This window comes from Etheostoma spectabile, unplaced genomic scaffold (genome assembly GCF_008692095.1).
Source record: "Etheostoma spectabile isolate EspeVRDwgs_2016 unplaced genomic scaffold, UIUC_Espe_1.0 scaffold00007266, whole genome shotgun sequence".
Taxonomy (NCBI): Eukaryota; Metazoa; Chordata; class Actinopteri; order Perciformes; family Percidae; genus Etheostoma; species Etheostoma spectabile.
In genome coordinates, this window is record NW_022603473.1 from 52,047 (window position 1) to 68,288 (window position 16,242).

The 16,242-nt window shown below is 38.7% G+C and overlaps 3 protein-coding genes and 2 long non-coding RNA genes across 5 annotated transcripts; all 5 read left to right on the plus strand.

The window, feature by feature from the left end:
- Positions 1 to 1,139: 1,139 nt before the first annotated feature.
- On the plus strand, positions 1,140 to 1,575 carry LOC116678406 (uncharacterized). The gene is made up of 3 exons (XR_004329236.1): positions 1,140 to 1,152; positions 1,260 to 1,334; positions 1,534 to 1,575. It is a non-coding gene; the product is annotated as an uncharacterized LOC116678406 (long non-coding RNA).
- A 3,320-nt stretch (positions 1,576 to 4,895) lies between these two features.
- Positions 4,896 to 6,734, plus strand: LOC116678404 (CD209 antigen-like protein E). Its single transcript, XM_032508328.1, has 7 exons — positions 4,896 to 5,082; positions 5,190 to 5,264; positions 5,477 to 5,566; positions 5,811 to 5,973; positions 6,055 to 6,220; positions 6,360 to 6,472; positions 6,549 to 6,734. The coding sequence occupies exons 1-7, from the start codon at positions 4,935 to 4,937 to the stop codon at positions 6,679 to 6,681; spliced, it is 888 nt and encodes a 295-aa protein (XP_032364219.1). The 5' UTR covers positions 4,896 to 4,934; the 3' UTR covers positions 6,682 to 6,734.
- A 1,677-nt stretch (positions 6,735 to 8,411) lies between these two features.
- LOC116678400 (C-type lectin domain family 12 member B-like) lies at positions 8,412 to 11,796 on the plus strand. The gene is made up of 7 exons (XM_032508320.1): positions 8,412 to 8,662; positions 8,771 to 8,842; positions 9,028 to 9,117; positions 9,557 to 9,748; positions 9,836 to 9,999; positions 11,652 to 11,671; positions 11,775 to 11,796. The coding sequence occupies exons 1-7, from the start codon at positions 8,635 to 8,637 to the stop codon at positions 11,794 to 11,796; spliced, it is 588 nt and encodes a 195-aa protein (XP_032364211.1). The 5' UTR covers positions 8,412 to 8,634.
- Positions 11,797 to 12,614: 818 nt separating this feature from the next.
- On the plus strand, positions 12,615 to 12,980 carry LOC116678405 (uncharacterized). The gene is made up of 2 exons (XR_004329235.1): positions 12,615 to 12,724; positions 12,801 to 12,980. It is a non-coding gene; the product is annotated as an uncharacterized LOC116678405 (long non-coding RNA).
- Positions 12,981 to 13,751: 771 nt separating this feature from the next.
- Positions 13,752 to 15,971, plus strand: LOC116678399 (CD209 antigen-like protein C). The gene is made up of 8 exons (XM_032508319.1): positions 13,752 to 13,809; positions 14,261 to 14,332; positions 14,491 to 14,580; positions 15,073 to 15,207; positions 15,421 to 15,449; positions 15,505 to 15,579; positions 15,659 to 15,771; positions 15,848 to 15,971. The coding sequence occupies exons 1-8, from the start codon at positions 13,782 to 13,784 to the stop codon at positions 15,969 to 15,971; spliced, it is 666 nt and encodes a 221-aa protein (XP_032364210.1). The 5' UTR covers positions 13,752 to 13,781.
- Positions 15,972 to 16,242: the final 271 nt, after the last annotated feature.

A 16,242-nucleotide genomic window follows, 5' to 3' on the forward strand; every position in this document is an offset into this window, starting at 1 on the left:
CCGTTTATACTATATTGGTGATTGTTGGAGCTAAAATTGAAATCAAAATTCAAATAAATGCACAGCCTTACACTCAGCTGTTGTTGTGAATAACTTGAAATGTGATTTTCTTCTGTTATTCTTGTTTCTGACATTTTATATTGTTGGTCCGATTGGTCAACAGAGGAAGCTGCATCACTTGTTCTCAACAGAATCAATGTATCTAAATACTGCTTTAATCAATCAAGTTTATTTGTATAGCCCTTTACAATAGCCGAAAGGTACCCAAAGTGCTTTACAACAAAGCCATAAAACAGTACATAACCCATACAAAACGTACAGATATGATTAAAAGTGCTGTAGTGGTGCAGCGCTGCAGGACATTAAAGCCTTCCAGAAATGCAAAGAAATGAGCAGACAAAAAGGAGGACAACTAAGAGACCGTATTGCCCTAATCAGAATTGAATGCTAATTTAAAAAAGTGGGTCTTAAGCTTTGTTTTAAAAAGGCTGAGGTCAGTAGTGGTGCGGATGTCAGGGGGTAGTTTGTTCCACAGTCTGGGAGCAGACTGTGGAATCAGACTCAGTATCAGTAGTTTTTGTTTTTTATAATTCTCCCTAAAAGAGAAGACTTGAGACATTAGCTGCTAACCAAACAGGAACTCTGTCACGACTTCAAAATAGAACTAAACATCACACACATTTCTTAGAAATATAAATTGGTTTGTTGTTAACTTTATCATTTCCCTTCAGCCTTCACACCGGCTCTGTTCCTTCCTTAAAAGGTCAATGTTTTTCTGCTGGTGTGATATTATAATATATGTATAATAATAGAATAAAACTTTAAACATTTCTTTTGTGCAACAGTATGTTGTATTATTACTTTTCATAATGCATGATGCTTTTGAAGGACACAGTGGCAGCAAACACTTTGGAAATGGTAAAATGTATTCTTTCATTAGAGACACTGCAGACAGTAACGTCCACCACTAGACTTCCCCTTCACAGCAACACGTTATTATTAGCTGCAGAAATGCAAAAACCGACTAATCCGAAGCTGAAGTCCAGATTAGAGCATCACAGCGGAGCAGACGCCCCCCTAACAGCCCTCATACAGGACTGCAGCAGGACTTCAAACATCTGGTCAGGATGAAGAGGAACCAGGAGGAAATTGGTACTTTAACATATTCTGTTTAAGTGTCTGCATGTAAGATATTATCTACTATATGTATTTATCTAGCACCATGTTGTCTACATTTGTGTTTGATGTTAATCTTTCAGAGGAAATGGAAGAAGAAGAAGATAACTATGTTAATGCTCCAGCCTGGACTGTGGATAAAGTGGCAGCTCCTCCAGGTACATTTCACACATTTAATATTGTTAAACATGAGATTTTTTTTTTTCGTCATTATGTTAGAAAAATGTGATGATGCTAAAAATATGATTGCTTAAAAACTCAGCTTCTTTTTTCCCTGTAGGACTTCAAATGTATTCAAAGCACCTTTTCATTGTTAAATCAACATTACATTCAACTGAGTTCTTCTTCTTCTCTCAGACCAGAGGTCTCTCTTCTTCACTCGGTCTTTTCCACCGATAGATATTTATTGATCTCAGTAAAATGGGAAATTAGTCTTACAGCAGCAAAAACAGTCACACAGAAAATAAATAAAAATGACATACTAGGATACAATATACATACATACAATATACATGAAGTAATAATAGGAATAAAATACAAGAATAAATATTTGAATATATACAAGTAAGGAATACAAAAAATGTGCAACTGCTTAAATAGTAATGAAATGTAGATAAAGCAGTTGTGCAAGTTGCTCTTAGTGCAGTATGGTGGTGTCTCAGAGTCTTATCAGCACCCAGTGAAGAGTTTTATTGATGGTGTGTTGGCTGATCCTGTTAGTCATCATGGGCCTTCATATCTACTGGGAGTAAAATGGTGTCTACAGTGTATGAGGATCTCCTTTTGATTTTCTAATTGGTTTCATTTGGTATAATAAGGTCTACGTATGTATCTTAGGTCCATTTCAAGCCCTTGTGTCGAGTTTGTACTTTTTAAAATCTATTTTCGTCAGGACAGTGTTTGACGAGTGCTTCATGTTACAGCCACTACTACTACTACAAAAACACTATAAATACTTAGTTTTAATGTTATTGTTTCTACTGCTATATTTAAGCATAATGACACTAATCTTTTTTTCTTTTAGGAGAGGTTTCCATGTTTTTAAGCTGTTGCATGTTATGTGAATATTGAGATTTCAAGAGATCTTTTCCTAATTTGCTTGCAGTGTGAGATATGCAGGACCAGATCTACAGTCCTCGTTCTGTTAAAATATATTCTAAAGATTATCTGAAACTGACAGCAGGCTTCAGCAGTCTGAGTTAGTTGAATTAAGCCTCTCTCTCTCTCTCTCTCTCTCTCTCTCTCTCTCTCTCTCTCTCTCTCTCTCTCTCTCTCTCTCTCTCTCTCTCTCTCTCTCTCTCTCTCTCTCTCCTCTCTCTCTCCTCTCTCTCTCTCTCTCTCTCTCTCTCTCTCTCTCTCTCTCTGTGTTATCTCAGACAGGGTTTCCTTGTATAGGAATATTGACGAAAATAAATAATTTTGTACCAAAACACGATCTTTGAAAGATACTTTCTTGATTTGGTTAACTTAGATTGCAAATGTCTTTGTGTGTTTAGTCTCAGCAGAATTCTACCAAGACAAGAGAGCAAACAACAGATGTTGTAATGTCCAGTATCAGCGGCTGGCCTGTTGTTTGGGGATTCTTTGTGTCATTCTGCTGTCCGTCATCATAGCAGTCATCGTCTACCACCGTAAGTTTACTGAACAGGCAGTCCATGAACTCACACTTAGACATGGGACAAACCTTAAAGAATAAGAGTAGCAGTTTTTTGTCTGAAACCAATATTTGATATAAGTGATGAACTTGCCACATTCAGAATGAAACAGAAGCCCCGATGAGAAAATACACATGCACTGTATTAGGCCTGCACGATATTTGAAAAATCTGACATTGTGATATTTTTCCCCCTGCGATTATATATTGCGATATGAAAAAATAAAAAGTAATTTTTGAAAAATCACAAATACCTCTATTTGGAAATAATAAATCATTCTCGACTACTGCGGTGAAACTTTAATGCTTTACAAACACCAAAGCAAGTAAGCGCTGTGACTAACGTTACTCTTCTGAAGCGATTTTGAAGGGACATTATGTAGAAATACGCCGGTTGACTAGCGTGACACCATTGTATAAATGTAAATGTGCTGTATTTATATAGCGCTTTTCCAGTCTTAACAACTGCTCAAAGCACTTTTACATCTACAGGAAACACTCACCATTCACACACATTCATACACTGTGGCCGGGGCTGCCGTACAAGGTGCCACCTGCTCATCAGATAAACACTCACACACATTCACACTCCGATGCGCAGCACCGGGGGCAACTCAGGGTTCAGTGTCTTGCCCAAGGACACTTCGACAATGACTGCAGGGGCGGGGATCGAACCGAGGCAGGCAACCGCTCTACCACTGAGCCACAGCCGCCCCCATATAATAATCAATCCAGATTAACGGGAATGACACTGACTGCATGTTGCTTCTTCAAAATTTCAGGTTGTGGTCGACTAGCGGGGCCAGCTCGTTAGTATAGTTTTGTGTCAGGTCATCGATTTATTAAACTGTCTTAGAAAGTAAGATCACAAACCTGACTGCAGACGTCCAGAACCTGGAGACACGAAACCAGCAGCTGGAGACCCAAAACCAGCAGCTGGAGACCCAGAGGAACAACTTAACAAAACAAATACAAGACCTGGAGACAAACTGGAATAAACTCAACGTCAGTCGAGCTCAGTGGAGCATTGATGCCTACTGACCCAAAGATAAAGGTATGTTCAGATCCTATTAATTAGATCAGATAATAATAATATCATAATGCAATAATGTTGTTGACTGGTTGGTCTCTGTTGTTTCAGGGAGACAGTGTACAGCTTGTCAGAAAGGCTGGGTTCTCAGAGACTCTAACTGCTATGTGTTTCATGACGCTCCTCGTGATCGTAAACCCGGGAAGAAGCTCGACAAGACTGCAGAGGAAAGGGTTCAGATTTGGTTGTTGGACTTTATGAAAAGGAAAAGGTAATGAGACAACTGTGGGAGATTGGATGACACAACTGAGCCCTAAGGTATTTTTGGACAACTTATGGTCCGCATGGTTTTATTTTCTAAAAAAGCTAAAACATCAACCCAACATCAAGCACAGTCAGTCTGTAAAAAACAAAAAAAACAATAAGAACAAACTAGGCTATAAGAATATTACTGCTGCGAGAAGTCACTTTAATGTAAAAAATAGATAAAAATAAAGGTATCGGACAAAAAAATAAACAAGAATTGAATCTTACATATTTATTGATATCACACCCAGCAATGCTACACACGTTGCTGCCTTAATCAGTTCTCCTTTGTCCTGAGAGTCAAACAGGGAAAAAATGAACATTGTATTGAAGAGCATAATTTACATAGTGGACAAGCCGTTTACATTGCTTAGAAAAAGGGCCAGACGCCAACGCATTTTGATTACATCACCAATAAGTCAACGATGAGGCTGAGAAGTGTGCCAAAATAGCCAGAACATGTCCTCATTATGGTTGGGCTATGGTGTTGCCACAAAACGCTATTTTGTGTAAAGAAATTAGCATTTCGTGGCCACAAATTGGTAACAGTATATGCCAACACAATGACAACACAAAGGCAGCAAAAGCTTTTAAAATGACCAAATTCACCGCCCTGATATAATCAAACATTTGGGTTAACACATTCTTCTTTTAGGCCACATTTTCGATTTAATTCAGCCCTGTGCTCGTTTGATAAGAAACGCTGCAGTATTGCCCAACACTACACTTCCTGTTCACAACAACAAGTTCTTATTGGCTGCCGAATTGATGAAAAACGATAATCACAACCTCGAAGCAGAAGTCCAGTGTAGAGCATCACAGCGGAGCAGACGCCCCCCTAACAGCCCTCATACAGGACTGCAGCAGGACTTCAAACATCTGGTCAGGATGAAGAGGAATCCACAGGAGGAAATTGGTACTTTAACATATTCTATTTATGTGTCTGCATGTAAGACATTATCTACTATATGTATTAATGTACCACCATGTTGTCTACATTTGTGTTTGATGTTAATCTTTCAGAGGAAATTAATGAAGAAGATAATAACTATGTTAATGCTCCAGCCTGGACTGTGGATGAAGTGGCAGCCCCCCCAGGTACATTTCACACATTTAATATTGTTAAACATGAGATTTATTTATCCAAAATGTTTTTTTTTTTAAATGATAAAGAATTATATTAAAAATGTGGGTGTGTAAAATGTGTAAAACCTCAGTACTTTTCCCTGTAGGACTTAAAATGTATTTAAAGCAGCTTTGACTGTTAAATCAACATCATTAACTCCACTGAGTTCTTCTTCTTCTCTCAGACCAGAGGTCTCTCTTCTTCTCTCGGTCTTCTCCACTGATAGCAGTGTGTTGGCTGATACTGTTAGTCATCATGGGCCTTCGGATCTACTGTGAGTACCACTGTCTTAGCTTGTTGATTTTAGTCCTAAAAAAAAGTCCTAAAACCTGCGAGGTTCAGGTATCTCTTTTAAGATCCGAGCAAGAAAACCCAGTTTCAGTTTTCATATGGACACCTGACTATTCTTTTAAGATAGATTGTATGTATTTTATTATAATGTACAACACATCTTTTGTACAAATGATCTTGCCCTGAAACAAAGTGTTAAAGGCCAACTCTTCTCTCTGTTGCTGTAGTTACTCCTGTCATCAACGACTGCAAGCTGACGGCAGAAAACCAGCAGCTGGAGACCCAGAGGAACAACTTAACAAAACAAATACAAGACCTGGAGACAAACTGGAATAAACTCAACGTCAGTCGAGCTCAGTGGAGCATTGATGCCTACTGCCCCAAAGATAAAGGAATGTTCAGATCCTATTAATTAGATCCAATAATAATAATATCATAATGCAGTAATGTTGACTGGTTGGTCTCTGTTGTTTCAGGGAGACGGTGTAAAGCCTGTCAGGAGGGATGGGAACTCACCGGGCCCAGCTGCTATGAGGTCCACGATGTTGTTTCTTCTTATCGGAAAACCTGGGAAGAAGCTCGAGAAGACTGCAGAGGAAAGGGTTCAGATTTGGCTGTTTATACTAAAGAGGAACATGTAATGAGAAAACTGGGAATTTTGATTATAAACTGGTGAACATTGAAATATATCTCCTGTTGGTTTGAGCTATGTGAGTCTGTTGATCAGTGTATTTAGGTTTAGTGACTAAATCTGATAACTTTTTCTATCTTGTCAGGGCGTAATCAACAAATACAGCGCGGGTAGTTCAGGAACTGATGGATACTGGTTTGGTCTGAGAGCTGAAGGAGGGAGATGGAAGTGGGTTGATGGAAGTGATCTGACTGAAAGGTAAGAGACACATTCCTAAACACTCTGAATCCTAAAATCTATCAGCCTTGATCTAAACATCATGTTCTTCCCTCAGCCACTGGACACCACAGCCTCCTCCTGCTACTGACGGTCAGTGTGCAATGTCTGTCCAGAACGCAGCATGGCAATCAGTGAAATGTGCTGAGAAAAAACGATGGATCTGCATAGTGAAGGCTTTATCTTTTTAAACACAGCTGTCAGACTCTGCATGATAATATCAACTGGCTTATAAATATCACATACGTTTGTGCTGTGATGCAGTGATTACATATTTTAAACCAGATTGATGAAAGGGAACAACGTCCTGTTTCCTCTTGTTATTTTAAAGTTGAACTTGTTACAGCAGGAGGCGCTGCATCGCTCCTCCTCACCACGATGTTCCCAACAAACTTGTCTTCAAGTGTGTGTATCCTGATGGAAATCATGTTAAAATGAAGAGGTGACTAATGATTTTATTACTTTGATTAAAAACGCTGCACATTGTTGGTGTTATTGTCTTTTTTGTACATATTGCTTATTGACTCTTTAACATAACATGACCTAACATAATGTCACATTAGGCCAGTTTTGGCAGCAGACATATGCACAATTATTCAAGCCATTTTAAAAATAAAATGTGTTAAAAAAAAATCTGTACATTATTTAGGAAAAACATGACAGCTGCCAAAGAAAAGAATCAACTGTTCTCTAACTTTCTTCATCGTTGTGAAACGTGAACACAACAAATGTTGAGGCTGATTCATTTTCACTTTTACCACCTAAAAAACAGGCAACAGTTGTCTGATAAGTTACATAATACAGGTAGGGTCACTTTGGGGTGAAAAAACTATTTTTATCATTTTATAAATGAATACAGTTCACAGAATGAGCGTTTAGCTGACAAATCTGCTACATTTAAATTAAAATGCCATCATAATAGTTTATAGTGTATCACATGTTACTCCGACTCTTTACAGTAAAACCAGCTCATATAGCACATTAAAAACATAAGCAATAAAACCACCACATAAAACAAGCATATTAAAAGTAATTAATATAATCTGAGCGGCTCTAATTGCAAATCCCCACCAACGCCATATGTGGAGAAACTCGTCCTGATTGGATGATTGCATCACGTGGGGCTAGCTGCTCCTGATTTTCAAAACTGACCATAATGGAATACAATCTCATATTTTACGTAAATAGTTCACCGAAACGTGTTCATGAAAACATTTTATGCGAGAAATACACTAAGCAGTTTCTGAATCTGTCTTCATTTCAGTTTGACAAAGGTCAGTTTAAAAGATTTTCTTCAGCCCTTAAGAAGCGCTGAGTTTTACAAAAAGTTGGCTGAATTCAACGTTAATCAGATGAGGTGCGGGCGCTTCTTCTACTGGAGAGGTGTGGTGTGTTTGCTGCTGACACCAGCATCTAGGAAAACACAGTGACTGGCTTGAAGGGACACTAAACTGTTATCAATAACTTGAAATGTGATTTTCTTCTGTTATTCTTGTTTCTGACATTTTATATTGTTGGTCCGGATTGGTCAACAGAGCGCTCTGCATCACTTGTTCTCAACAGAATCAATGGATCTAAATACTGCTTTAATCAGTAGTTTTTTATAATTCTCCCTACAAGAGAAGACTTGAGACATTAGCTGCTAACCAAACAGGAACTCTGTCTCGACTTCAAAATAGAACTAAACATTACACACATTTCTTAGAAATATAAATTGGTTGGTTGTTAACTTTATCATTTCCCTTCAGCCTTCACACCGGCTCTGTTCCTTCCTTAAAAGGTTAATGTTTTTCTGCTGGTGAGATATTATAATATATGTATAATAGAATAAAACTTTAAACATCTCTCTTTTTGTGCAACAGTATGTTGTATTATTACTTTTCATAATGCATGATGCTTTTGAAGGACACAATGGAAGCAAACACTTTTGAAATGGTAAAATGTATTCTTTCATTAGAGACACTGCAGACAGTAACGTCCAACACTGGACTTCCCCTTCTCAACAACACGTTATTATTAGCTGTAGAAATGCAAAAAACGACTAATCCGAAGCTGAAGTCCAGTGTAGAGGATCCCAGAGGACCAGACGCCCCCCTAACAGCCCTCATACAGGACTGCAGCAGGACTTCAAACATCTGGTCAGGATGAAGAGGAATCCACAGGAAGAAATTGGTACTTTAACATATTCTGTTTAAGTGTCTGCATGTAAGATATTATCTACTATATGTATTTATGTACCACAATGTTTAAATATATTTGTGTTTGATGTTAATCTTTCAGAGGAAATGGAAGAAGAAGATAACTATGTTAATGCTCCAGCCTGGACTGTGGATGAAGTGGCAGCCCCACCAGGTACATTTCACATGTTTAATATTGTTAAACATGAGATTTTATTGTCTTTATGTTCAAAAAATGTGATAATGATAATAATATGAATGTTTAAAAACTCAGCTCTTTTTGTTCTGTAAGACTTAAAATCACCTTTTGACTGTTAAATCAACATGATTAACTCCACTGAGTTCTTCTTCTTCTCTCAGACCAGAGGTCTCTCTTCTTCTCTCGGTCTTCTCCACTGATAGCAGTGTGTTGGCTGATACTGTTAGTCATCATGGGCCTTCGGATCTACTGTGAGTACCACTGTCTCAGCTTGTTGGTGGTAGTCCTTATTTAAAGGACAGGTTCACATTACCAATATATACATAGAAACTGTTTTCTTGCTGTAATCTCTTCATACTTGCTCTGTGCAAATATGTATTCAAAGGTTTATCAGAATCTAACATGAAGCTCAGAAGTCTGAGTAAGAGACGTTTTTTGTACAAACTTTATTCTGTTTTCTGAGACAAGATTTCTGCAGCAGAAGAGTTAACAGGAGGAATGATCAGAGAAAGGAAACCCAGTTTCAGTGATCATGTACCACCTAACTGTTTATAAAATAGATTTTGAACACATGAGGCCATCCTGTAATGGATGGAAGTCTGTTATTATAATAATAATAACAAGTTGCATGACTAAAAAAATGAAAATTGCATGAGCATTATAATTAAGAAGCACATTTTCATTTTACAGTTGGTATTGTCTTAGAAAGCAAGATCACAAACCTGACAACACAAAACCAGCAGCTGGAGACACAAAACCAGCAGCTGGAGACCCAGAGGAACAACTTAACAAAACAAATACAAGACCTGGAGACAAACTGGAATAAACTCAACGTCAGTCGAGCTCAGTGGAGCATTGATGCCTACTGCCCCAAAGATAAAGGTAGGTTCAGATCCTATTAATTAGATCCAATAATAACCAATAATAATGATATCATAATGTTTTATTGGTTGGTCTCTGTTGTTTCAGAGAGACAGTGTACAGCTTGTCAGAAGGGCTGGGGACTCAGAGACTCTAACTGCTATGCGTATTTTGACGCTGCTCCTCCTAATCGGAAAACCTGGGAAGAAGCTCGACAAGACTGCAGAGGAAGGAGTTCAGATTTGGTTGTTGTACAAAGTCAAACGGATCAGGTAATGAGAAAACTGGTTATTTTTATTACACACATAGACGGAAATTGGGGATGAACCGGGGGGTGGGGGTGGGGGGTCAGGACCGACCCCCAAAATATTTAAAACCACTCTGTGTATGGTAGATAATTAAATACTTCACATATTTGTGTAAATAGTTAAATAATACAAATGCAAACAGGACAACAAATAGGTTTTAGGTTCAGAAACATTTGGAGTCCCTCCTCCCTCGTCTCACAGTGGTATGGTCCACTGGCTCACAGTGGTATGGTCCACTGCCTCACAGTGGTTTGGTCCACTGGCTCACAGTGGTTTGGTCCACTGGCTCACAGTGGTTTGGTCCACTGGCTCACAGTGGTTTGGTCCACTGTTTGGTTTTCTGCCTTTACGTTAATGCTAGGCAGAAGTCTGAGGGGCTCGTGGGATTCTTTTCTTAAAACTCAGATGCAACATACGATGTATAAATTTCAACTCATTTATTTTCAACTGGCTCAAACTCAAAATGCCAAATTCAGCTGCAAAATGGGATGTTTAAAATCCAGTGTGAACATCGGGGAACCCAAGGAAAAGCAATCGATTCTAGATTCAGAGAAGCAGTCAGATGAGTGGGAGAGATACGTCTCTTTAACATACAGTGAGGAAAATAAGTATTTGAACACCCCGCTATTTTGCAAGTTCTCCCACTTAGAAATCATGGAGGGGTCTGAAATTGTCATCGTAGGTGCATGTCCACTGTGAGAGACATAATCTAAAAAAACAAATCCAGAAGTCACAATGTATGATCTTTTAACTATTTATTTGTATAATAAAGCTGCAAATAAGTATTTGAACACCTGAGAAAATCAATGTTAATATTTGGTACAGTAGCCTTTGTTTGCAATTACAGAGGTCAAATGTTTCCTGTAGTTTTTCACCAGGTTTGACACACTGCAGAAGGGATTTTGGCCCACTCCTCCACACAGATCTTCTCTAGATCAGTCAGGTTTCTGGGCTGTCTCTGAGAAACACGGAGTTTGAGCTTCCTCCACAGATTCTCTATTGGGTTTAGGTCTGGAGACTGCCTAGGCTTCGCCAGAACCTTGATACGCTTCTTCCAGAGCCCCTCCTCGGTTCTCCTGGCTGTGTGCTTTGGGTCATTGTCATGTTGGAAGACCCAGCCTCGACCCATCTTCAATGCTCTAACTGAGGGAAGGAGGTTGTTCCCCAAAATCTCGCAATACATGGCCCCGGTCCTCCTCTCCTTAATACAGTGCGGTCGCCCTGTCCCATGTGCAGAAAAACACCCCCAAAGCATGATGCTACCCCCCCCCATGCTTCACAGTAGGGATGGTGTTCTTGGGATGGTCCTCATCATTCTTCTTCCTCCAAACACGGTTAGTGGAATTATGACCAAAAAGTTCTATTTTGGTCTCATCTGACCACATGACTTTCTCCCATGACTCCTCTGGATCATCCAAATGGTCGTTGGCAATCTTAAGACGGGCCTTGACATGTGCAGGTTTAAGCAGGGGAACCTTCCGTGCCATGCATGATTTCAAACTATGACGTCTTAGTGTATTACCAACGGTAACCTTGGAAACGGTGGTCCCAGCTCTTTTCGGGTCATTGACCAGCTCCTCCCGTGTAGTTCTGGGCTGATTTCTCACCTTTCTTAGGATCATGGAGACCCTACGAGGTTAGATCTTGCATGGAGCCACAGTCCGAGGGAGATTGACAGTCATGTTTAGCTTCTTCCATTTTCTAATGATTGCTCCAACAGTGGACCTTTTTTCACCAAGCTGCTTGGACATGTCCCCGTAGCCCTTTCCAGCCTTGTGGGGGTGTACAATTTAGTCTCTAGTGTCTTTGGACAGCTCTTTGGTCCTGGCCATGTTAGTAGTTGGATTCTTATTGATTGTATGGGGTGGACAGGTGTCTTTATGCAGCTAACGACCTCAAACAGGTGCTTATCTAATTGAGGATAATGAATGGAGTGGAGGTGGACATTTTGAAGGCAGACTAACAGGTCTTTGAGGGTCAGAATTGTAGCTGATAGACAGGTGCTCAAATACTTATTTGCAGCTGTATCATACAAATAAATAAGTAAAAAATCATACATTGTGATTTCTAGATTTTTTTTTTTAGATTATGTCTCTCACAGTGGACATGCACCTACGATGACAATTTCAGACCCTCCATGATTTCTTAGTGGGAGAACTCGCAAAATAGCAGGGTGTTCAAATACTTATTTTCCTCACTGTACTTATGAATAATAATGACGTGTGTGTCTGCTGACCAGTGATGTCATTACGCCTGCAATTGCATGTGAAATAATTTTAATACATAAATATATTCAGTGCTAGAAATTCAACAGCTTTTTATATTTCAAAACCCAATGAAACAGATTTACCTTCTTAGCGTGGGCTAGCTTGCTAATCCCCCCCGTGCTTTCATGCTCCACACTGGTTCTATAAAATGAGCCGAACAAAGTCAGTCATGTAAATATAAAACAGCTTTGCCAGACTTCTTACTACACATATCCTCTAGGTTCCAGGTTTGAACACTGAGTCTGTAGATAACAGTGTGATTATTTAGTTATAGTGTTTAAATATCTGATAACTGTTCTCTCTTGTCAGGATATACTCAATGCAGTCAGCGTGGGTAGTTCAGGAACTGATGGATTCTGGTTTGGTCTGAGAGCTGAAGGAGGGAGATGGAAGTGGATTGATGGAAGTGATCTGACTGAAAGGTAAGAGACACATTCCTAAACACTCTGAATCCTAAAATCTATCAGCCTTGATCTAAACATCATGTTCTTCCCTCAGCTACTGGACACCACAGCCTCCTCCTGCTACTGACGGTCAGTGTGTAATGTCTGTCCAGAACTATAACTGGATATCAGTGAGCTGTGGTGAGAAAAAAAGATGGATCTGCAAAATGAAGGCTTTATCTGTTTAAACACAGCAGTCAGACTCTGCATGATAATATCAACTGGCTTATAAATATCAACTATGAATACTTCTACTTACAATTTAAATGTTTTGTCTTCAGAACTAAAAATATTCAGGGTGATTTATTTTGTAGAAAAAGAAGAGAAAAGTAATAGTTACAGTGAGTTATTTCTAAAAGTTGTTTGTACGTTTCGTTTAAATAAAAACAGACATGCATTTAGATATTTGATTATGAAGGTTTTCTAATGTTAAGTCTGTGAAACATTCAGTGACTAGACTGAAGGGGCACTGTTATCATTGATACCTGAATGTTGTTCTGCTTTATTAGAGATGTGATTATAATTTGTATATCAGCAGATTGATGACAGGGACAGACAGACTGCTCAGTTTCCTGTTTCCTGTGTATCATGTGGCATATTTTGTTGCTACTCATTGGCCAAAATGGGGGCACTGCATCACTCGTTCTCAACAGAATGTCCTCAGAGATTTTGGTTTTAGCATGTTAGGAATATTAACGTGTAAAATGTTTTCTATTTATCTATCTAGAAGCAAATGCATGATTTATTCCATTAAATAAAAACGCTGTGACATGTTATTGTCTTACATTGTCTTTCTTATTGTTCTTACATAATGCTGATTGAAACTATCTTCACCGATGTAGAACAAACATAATTCAGGAAGTTGCAACATCATTGAACAGGATGTGTGAGAGAAGCACATTGAAAGAAAAAATGACAATCAACCATAAACTGAGAAAAATAGGACACAACCTCAAATGAGAGCATCACAGCGGAGCAGACCCCCCCTAACAGCCCTCATACAGGACTGCAGCAGGACTTCACACATCTGGTCAGGATGAAGAGGAACCCACAGGAGGAAATTGGTACTTTAAAAAATTGTTTTTATTATATTTGTACATCTTATCTACTAGATATTTATGCTTACCAGTATGTTGTCTACATTCTTTGTGCGTTTTCAAATGTGAGATGTTTTTTTTTATGCTTTACAACAGGTTTTTAAAATGTCCACATTCATCTCCAATGCCGTGTTGTGAGTTTTCTGCTTTGCTCAACACATTGGGAATGATTTGATTTATTTAGTCTGTGTAAATTGTGAAAAAAACCTGACGATTTATCAACTTAAGGAAACATAAAATTGTGTATTTTAAAAAGGAGGATTTTAGGATTGTTGATTATTGATCTTCTTGCTTTGCATGACTGTCAGAAAATGATTTTACCATGTTAACATTGATCATATAATCCCTCTTTTCTCAACATATTTGCAGTTAAACTGAATTTAAACATGTAAACGTGTGTTTGATTCTGATCTTCCAGAGGAAATCATAGAAGAAGCTAGCTATGTTAATGCTCCAGTATGTACTGTGGAGAAAGTGGCAGCCCCTCCAGGTACATTTCTCACATTTATTTATTATTGCTGAGCATGATATGATGTTTAATGATCTTTATTTATCTGTCACGAAATCTTGTCTGGGATGTTTTCAAAGCATCTTGAACTGTACCTTTAAATCAACATGTATTTAACTGAGTTCTTCTTCTTCTCTCAGACCAGAGGTCTCTCTTCTTCTCTCGGTCTTCTCCACTGATAGCAGTGTGTTGGCTGATACTGTTAGTCATCATGGGCCTTCGGATCTACTGTGAGTACCACTGTCTTAGCTTGTTGTTTTTGGTCTTTATTTAAAGGACCGGTTCACATTTTGTCAGATGCCCATATGTACGTAGAAACACTTCTTTCTTGCTGTTATCCTTTCTCCTCTTCCTGCAACGATGAAGATGAGACAAGGAAGATATTTACACTACTTGAACCTCCTGTTGCTTTCAGATAAAGCTACAAATGTGTTTTATCACAGAAGTAGGACTGTGGACTTTGTCCCCTTTCCGTTATAATGGAAGTACATTAGAAAGGGATCGATTATTCTCCAGAATGAACTGGAGGAATGATCAGAGCAAGAAACCCCCGTTTCAATGTCCATATAACACCTGACTATTGTTTAAAGATAGATTTAAAACATGTCAACCAATCTTTTAATCTCTAATATGATCATGTAAGTTGCTTCTTTCGTTGTCTTTCTATAATATGATTCTTCCCTTTAAACAAAGTCTCAACGCCCCAAACTCTGTCACTATAGTTACCTCTGTCATTTCTGAAAATGACGCCAAGCTGAGGGCAGAAAACCAGCAGCTTAAAGCCCGAAACCAGGAGCTGGAGACACAGATACAAAACATGACCACAGTTGATGATTACTGCCCCAAAGAAAATAACGGTTTGTACGGATCCATTTAATTAAAGCTACACTAGAGAAGTTTTCCCGCTTCGGTCCCCCTGCAGGTTGGTAGGGGGTAATTTAACGTAACGGACAATTCTGCTTCCAACCTGTAGGAGGATCGAAGTGGGAAAGGTTCTCCAGTGTTGCTTTAAGTCAAACAATAATCAATAGAATACCATGACGATGCAGTTGTTTGGTTGGTGTCTGTAGTTTCAGAGAGACGCTTGTCAGGAGGACTGGTTCCTCAACGAGTCCAACTGCTATGAGATACACGACGCCGATCCTTCTGATCAGAAAACCTGGGAAGAAGCTCGGGCAAACTGCAGAGATACAACGCAGATTGTTGTTGTACATAGACAAGAGGAAAAGGTAATGAGAAATCTGCGGGAACTTTGAAAGTGAGATGTAGATCATGTTTAAATATGTGATGACCGTGTGTGTCTGTCAGGATATGATCAGTGGTTACAGCTGGGGGACGCAGGATGAGAGTGGCTACTGGATTGGCCTGAGAGTTGAAAATGGGAGATGGAAGTGGATTGATGGAAGTGATCTGGCTGTAGAGTAAGATACATATTCCTAACGCTTTGAATGATAAAGTTTTATCTTCCTTGATCTAAGTGTCTTGTTCTTCCCTCAGCTTCTGGATAGGACCTCCCTTTGACGGTCATTGTGCAGTTTCTGTCCAGGGCGTCGGTTGGACATCAGCGAGCTGTGCTGACAGAAAACGATGGATCTGCAAAAAGAAGGCTTTAGGAGTTTAACCCTCCTGTTGTCTTCGGGTCAAATTTGACCCCTTTTCAAAAAGTTTCTACATCAGAAATTTAGGTTTCTTTCAAACAAATTGAACTTTTATTGAACTTTTTCTGTTTTCAATTTTAAAGATATATATTTATATATATATATATATTATATATATTTAAAAAAAAAATATATATATATATAAAGAAAAAGATAAAAAAAGAAAAATGTCAATAAAAGTGACTAAAATGTGAACAAATGTATAAAGAAGTGACTAAAATGCCGAACAAAGTG

Bases quoted from the DNA above. Each gene is read 5' to 3' on its own strand.
- LOC116678404 (XM_032508328.1), top strand. From the start codon at position 4,935: ATGAAAAACGATAATCACAACCTCGAAGCAGAAGTCCAGTGTAGAGCA. The intron at 5,974-6,054 runs AGGAATGTTCAG...GGTCTCTGTTGT, and splicing joins GCCTACTGCCCCAAAGATAA to TTCAGGGAGACGGTGTAAAG. The intron at 6,473-6,548 runs GTAAGAGACACA...TTCTTCCCTCAG, and splicing joins GGAAGTGATCTGACTGAAAG to CCACTGGACACCACAGCCTC.
- LOC116678400 (XM_032508320.1), top strand. From the start codon at position 8,635: ATGAAGAGGAATCCACAGGAAGAAATTG. The intron at 8,843-9,027 runs GTACATTTCACA...TTCTTCTCTCAG, and splicing joins TGAAGTGGCAGCCCCACCAG to ACCAGAGGTCTCTCTTCTTC. The intron at 10,000-11,651 runs GTAATGAGAAAA...CACCTTTCTTAG, and splicing joins TACAAAGTCAAACGGATCAG to GATCATGGAGACCCTACGAG.
- LOC116678399 (XM_032508319.1), top strand. From the start codon at position 13,782: ATGAAGAGGAACCCACAGGAGGAAATTG. The intron at 15,580-15,658 runs GTAATGAGAAAT...TGTGTCTGTCAG, and splicing joins TACATAGACAAGAGGAAAAG to GATATGATCAGTGGTTACAG. The intron at 15,772-15,847 runs GTAAGATACATA...TTCTTCCCTCAG, and splicing joins GGAAGTGATCTGGCTGTAGA to CTTCTGGATAGGACCTCCCT.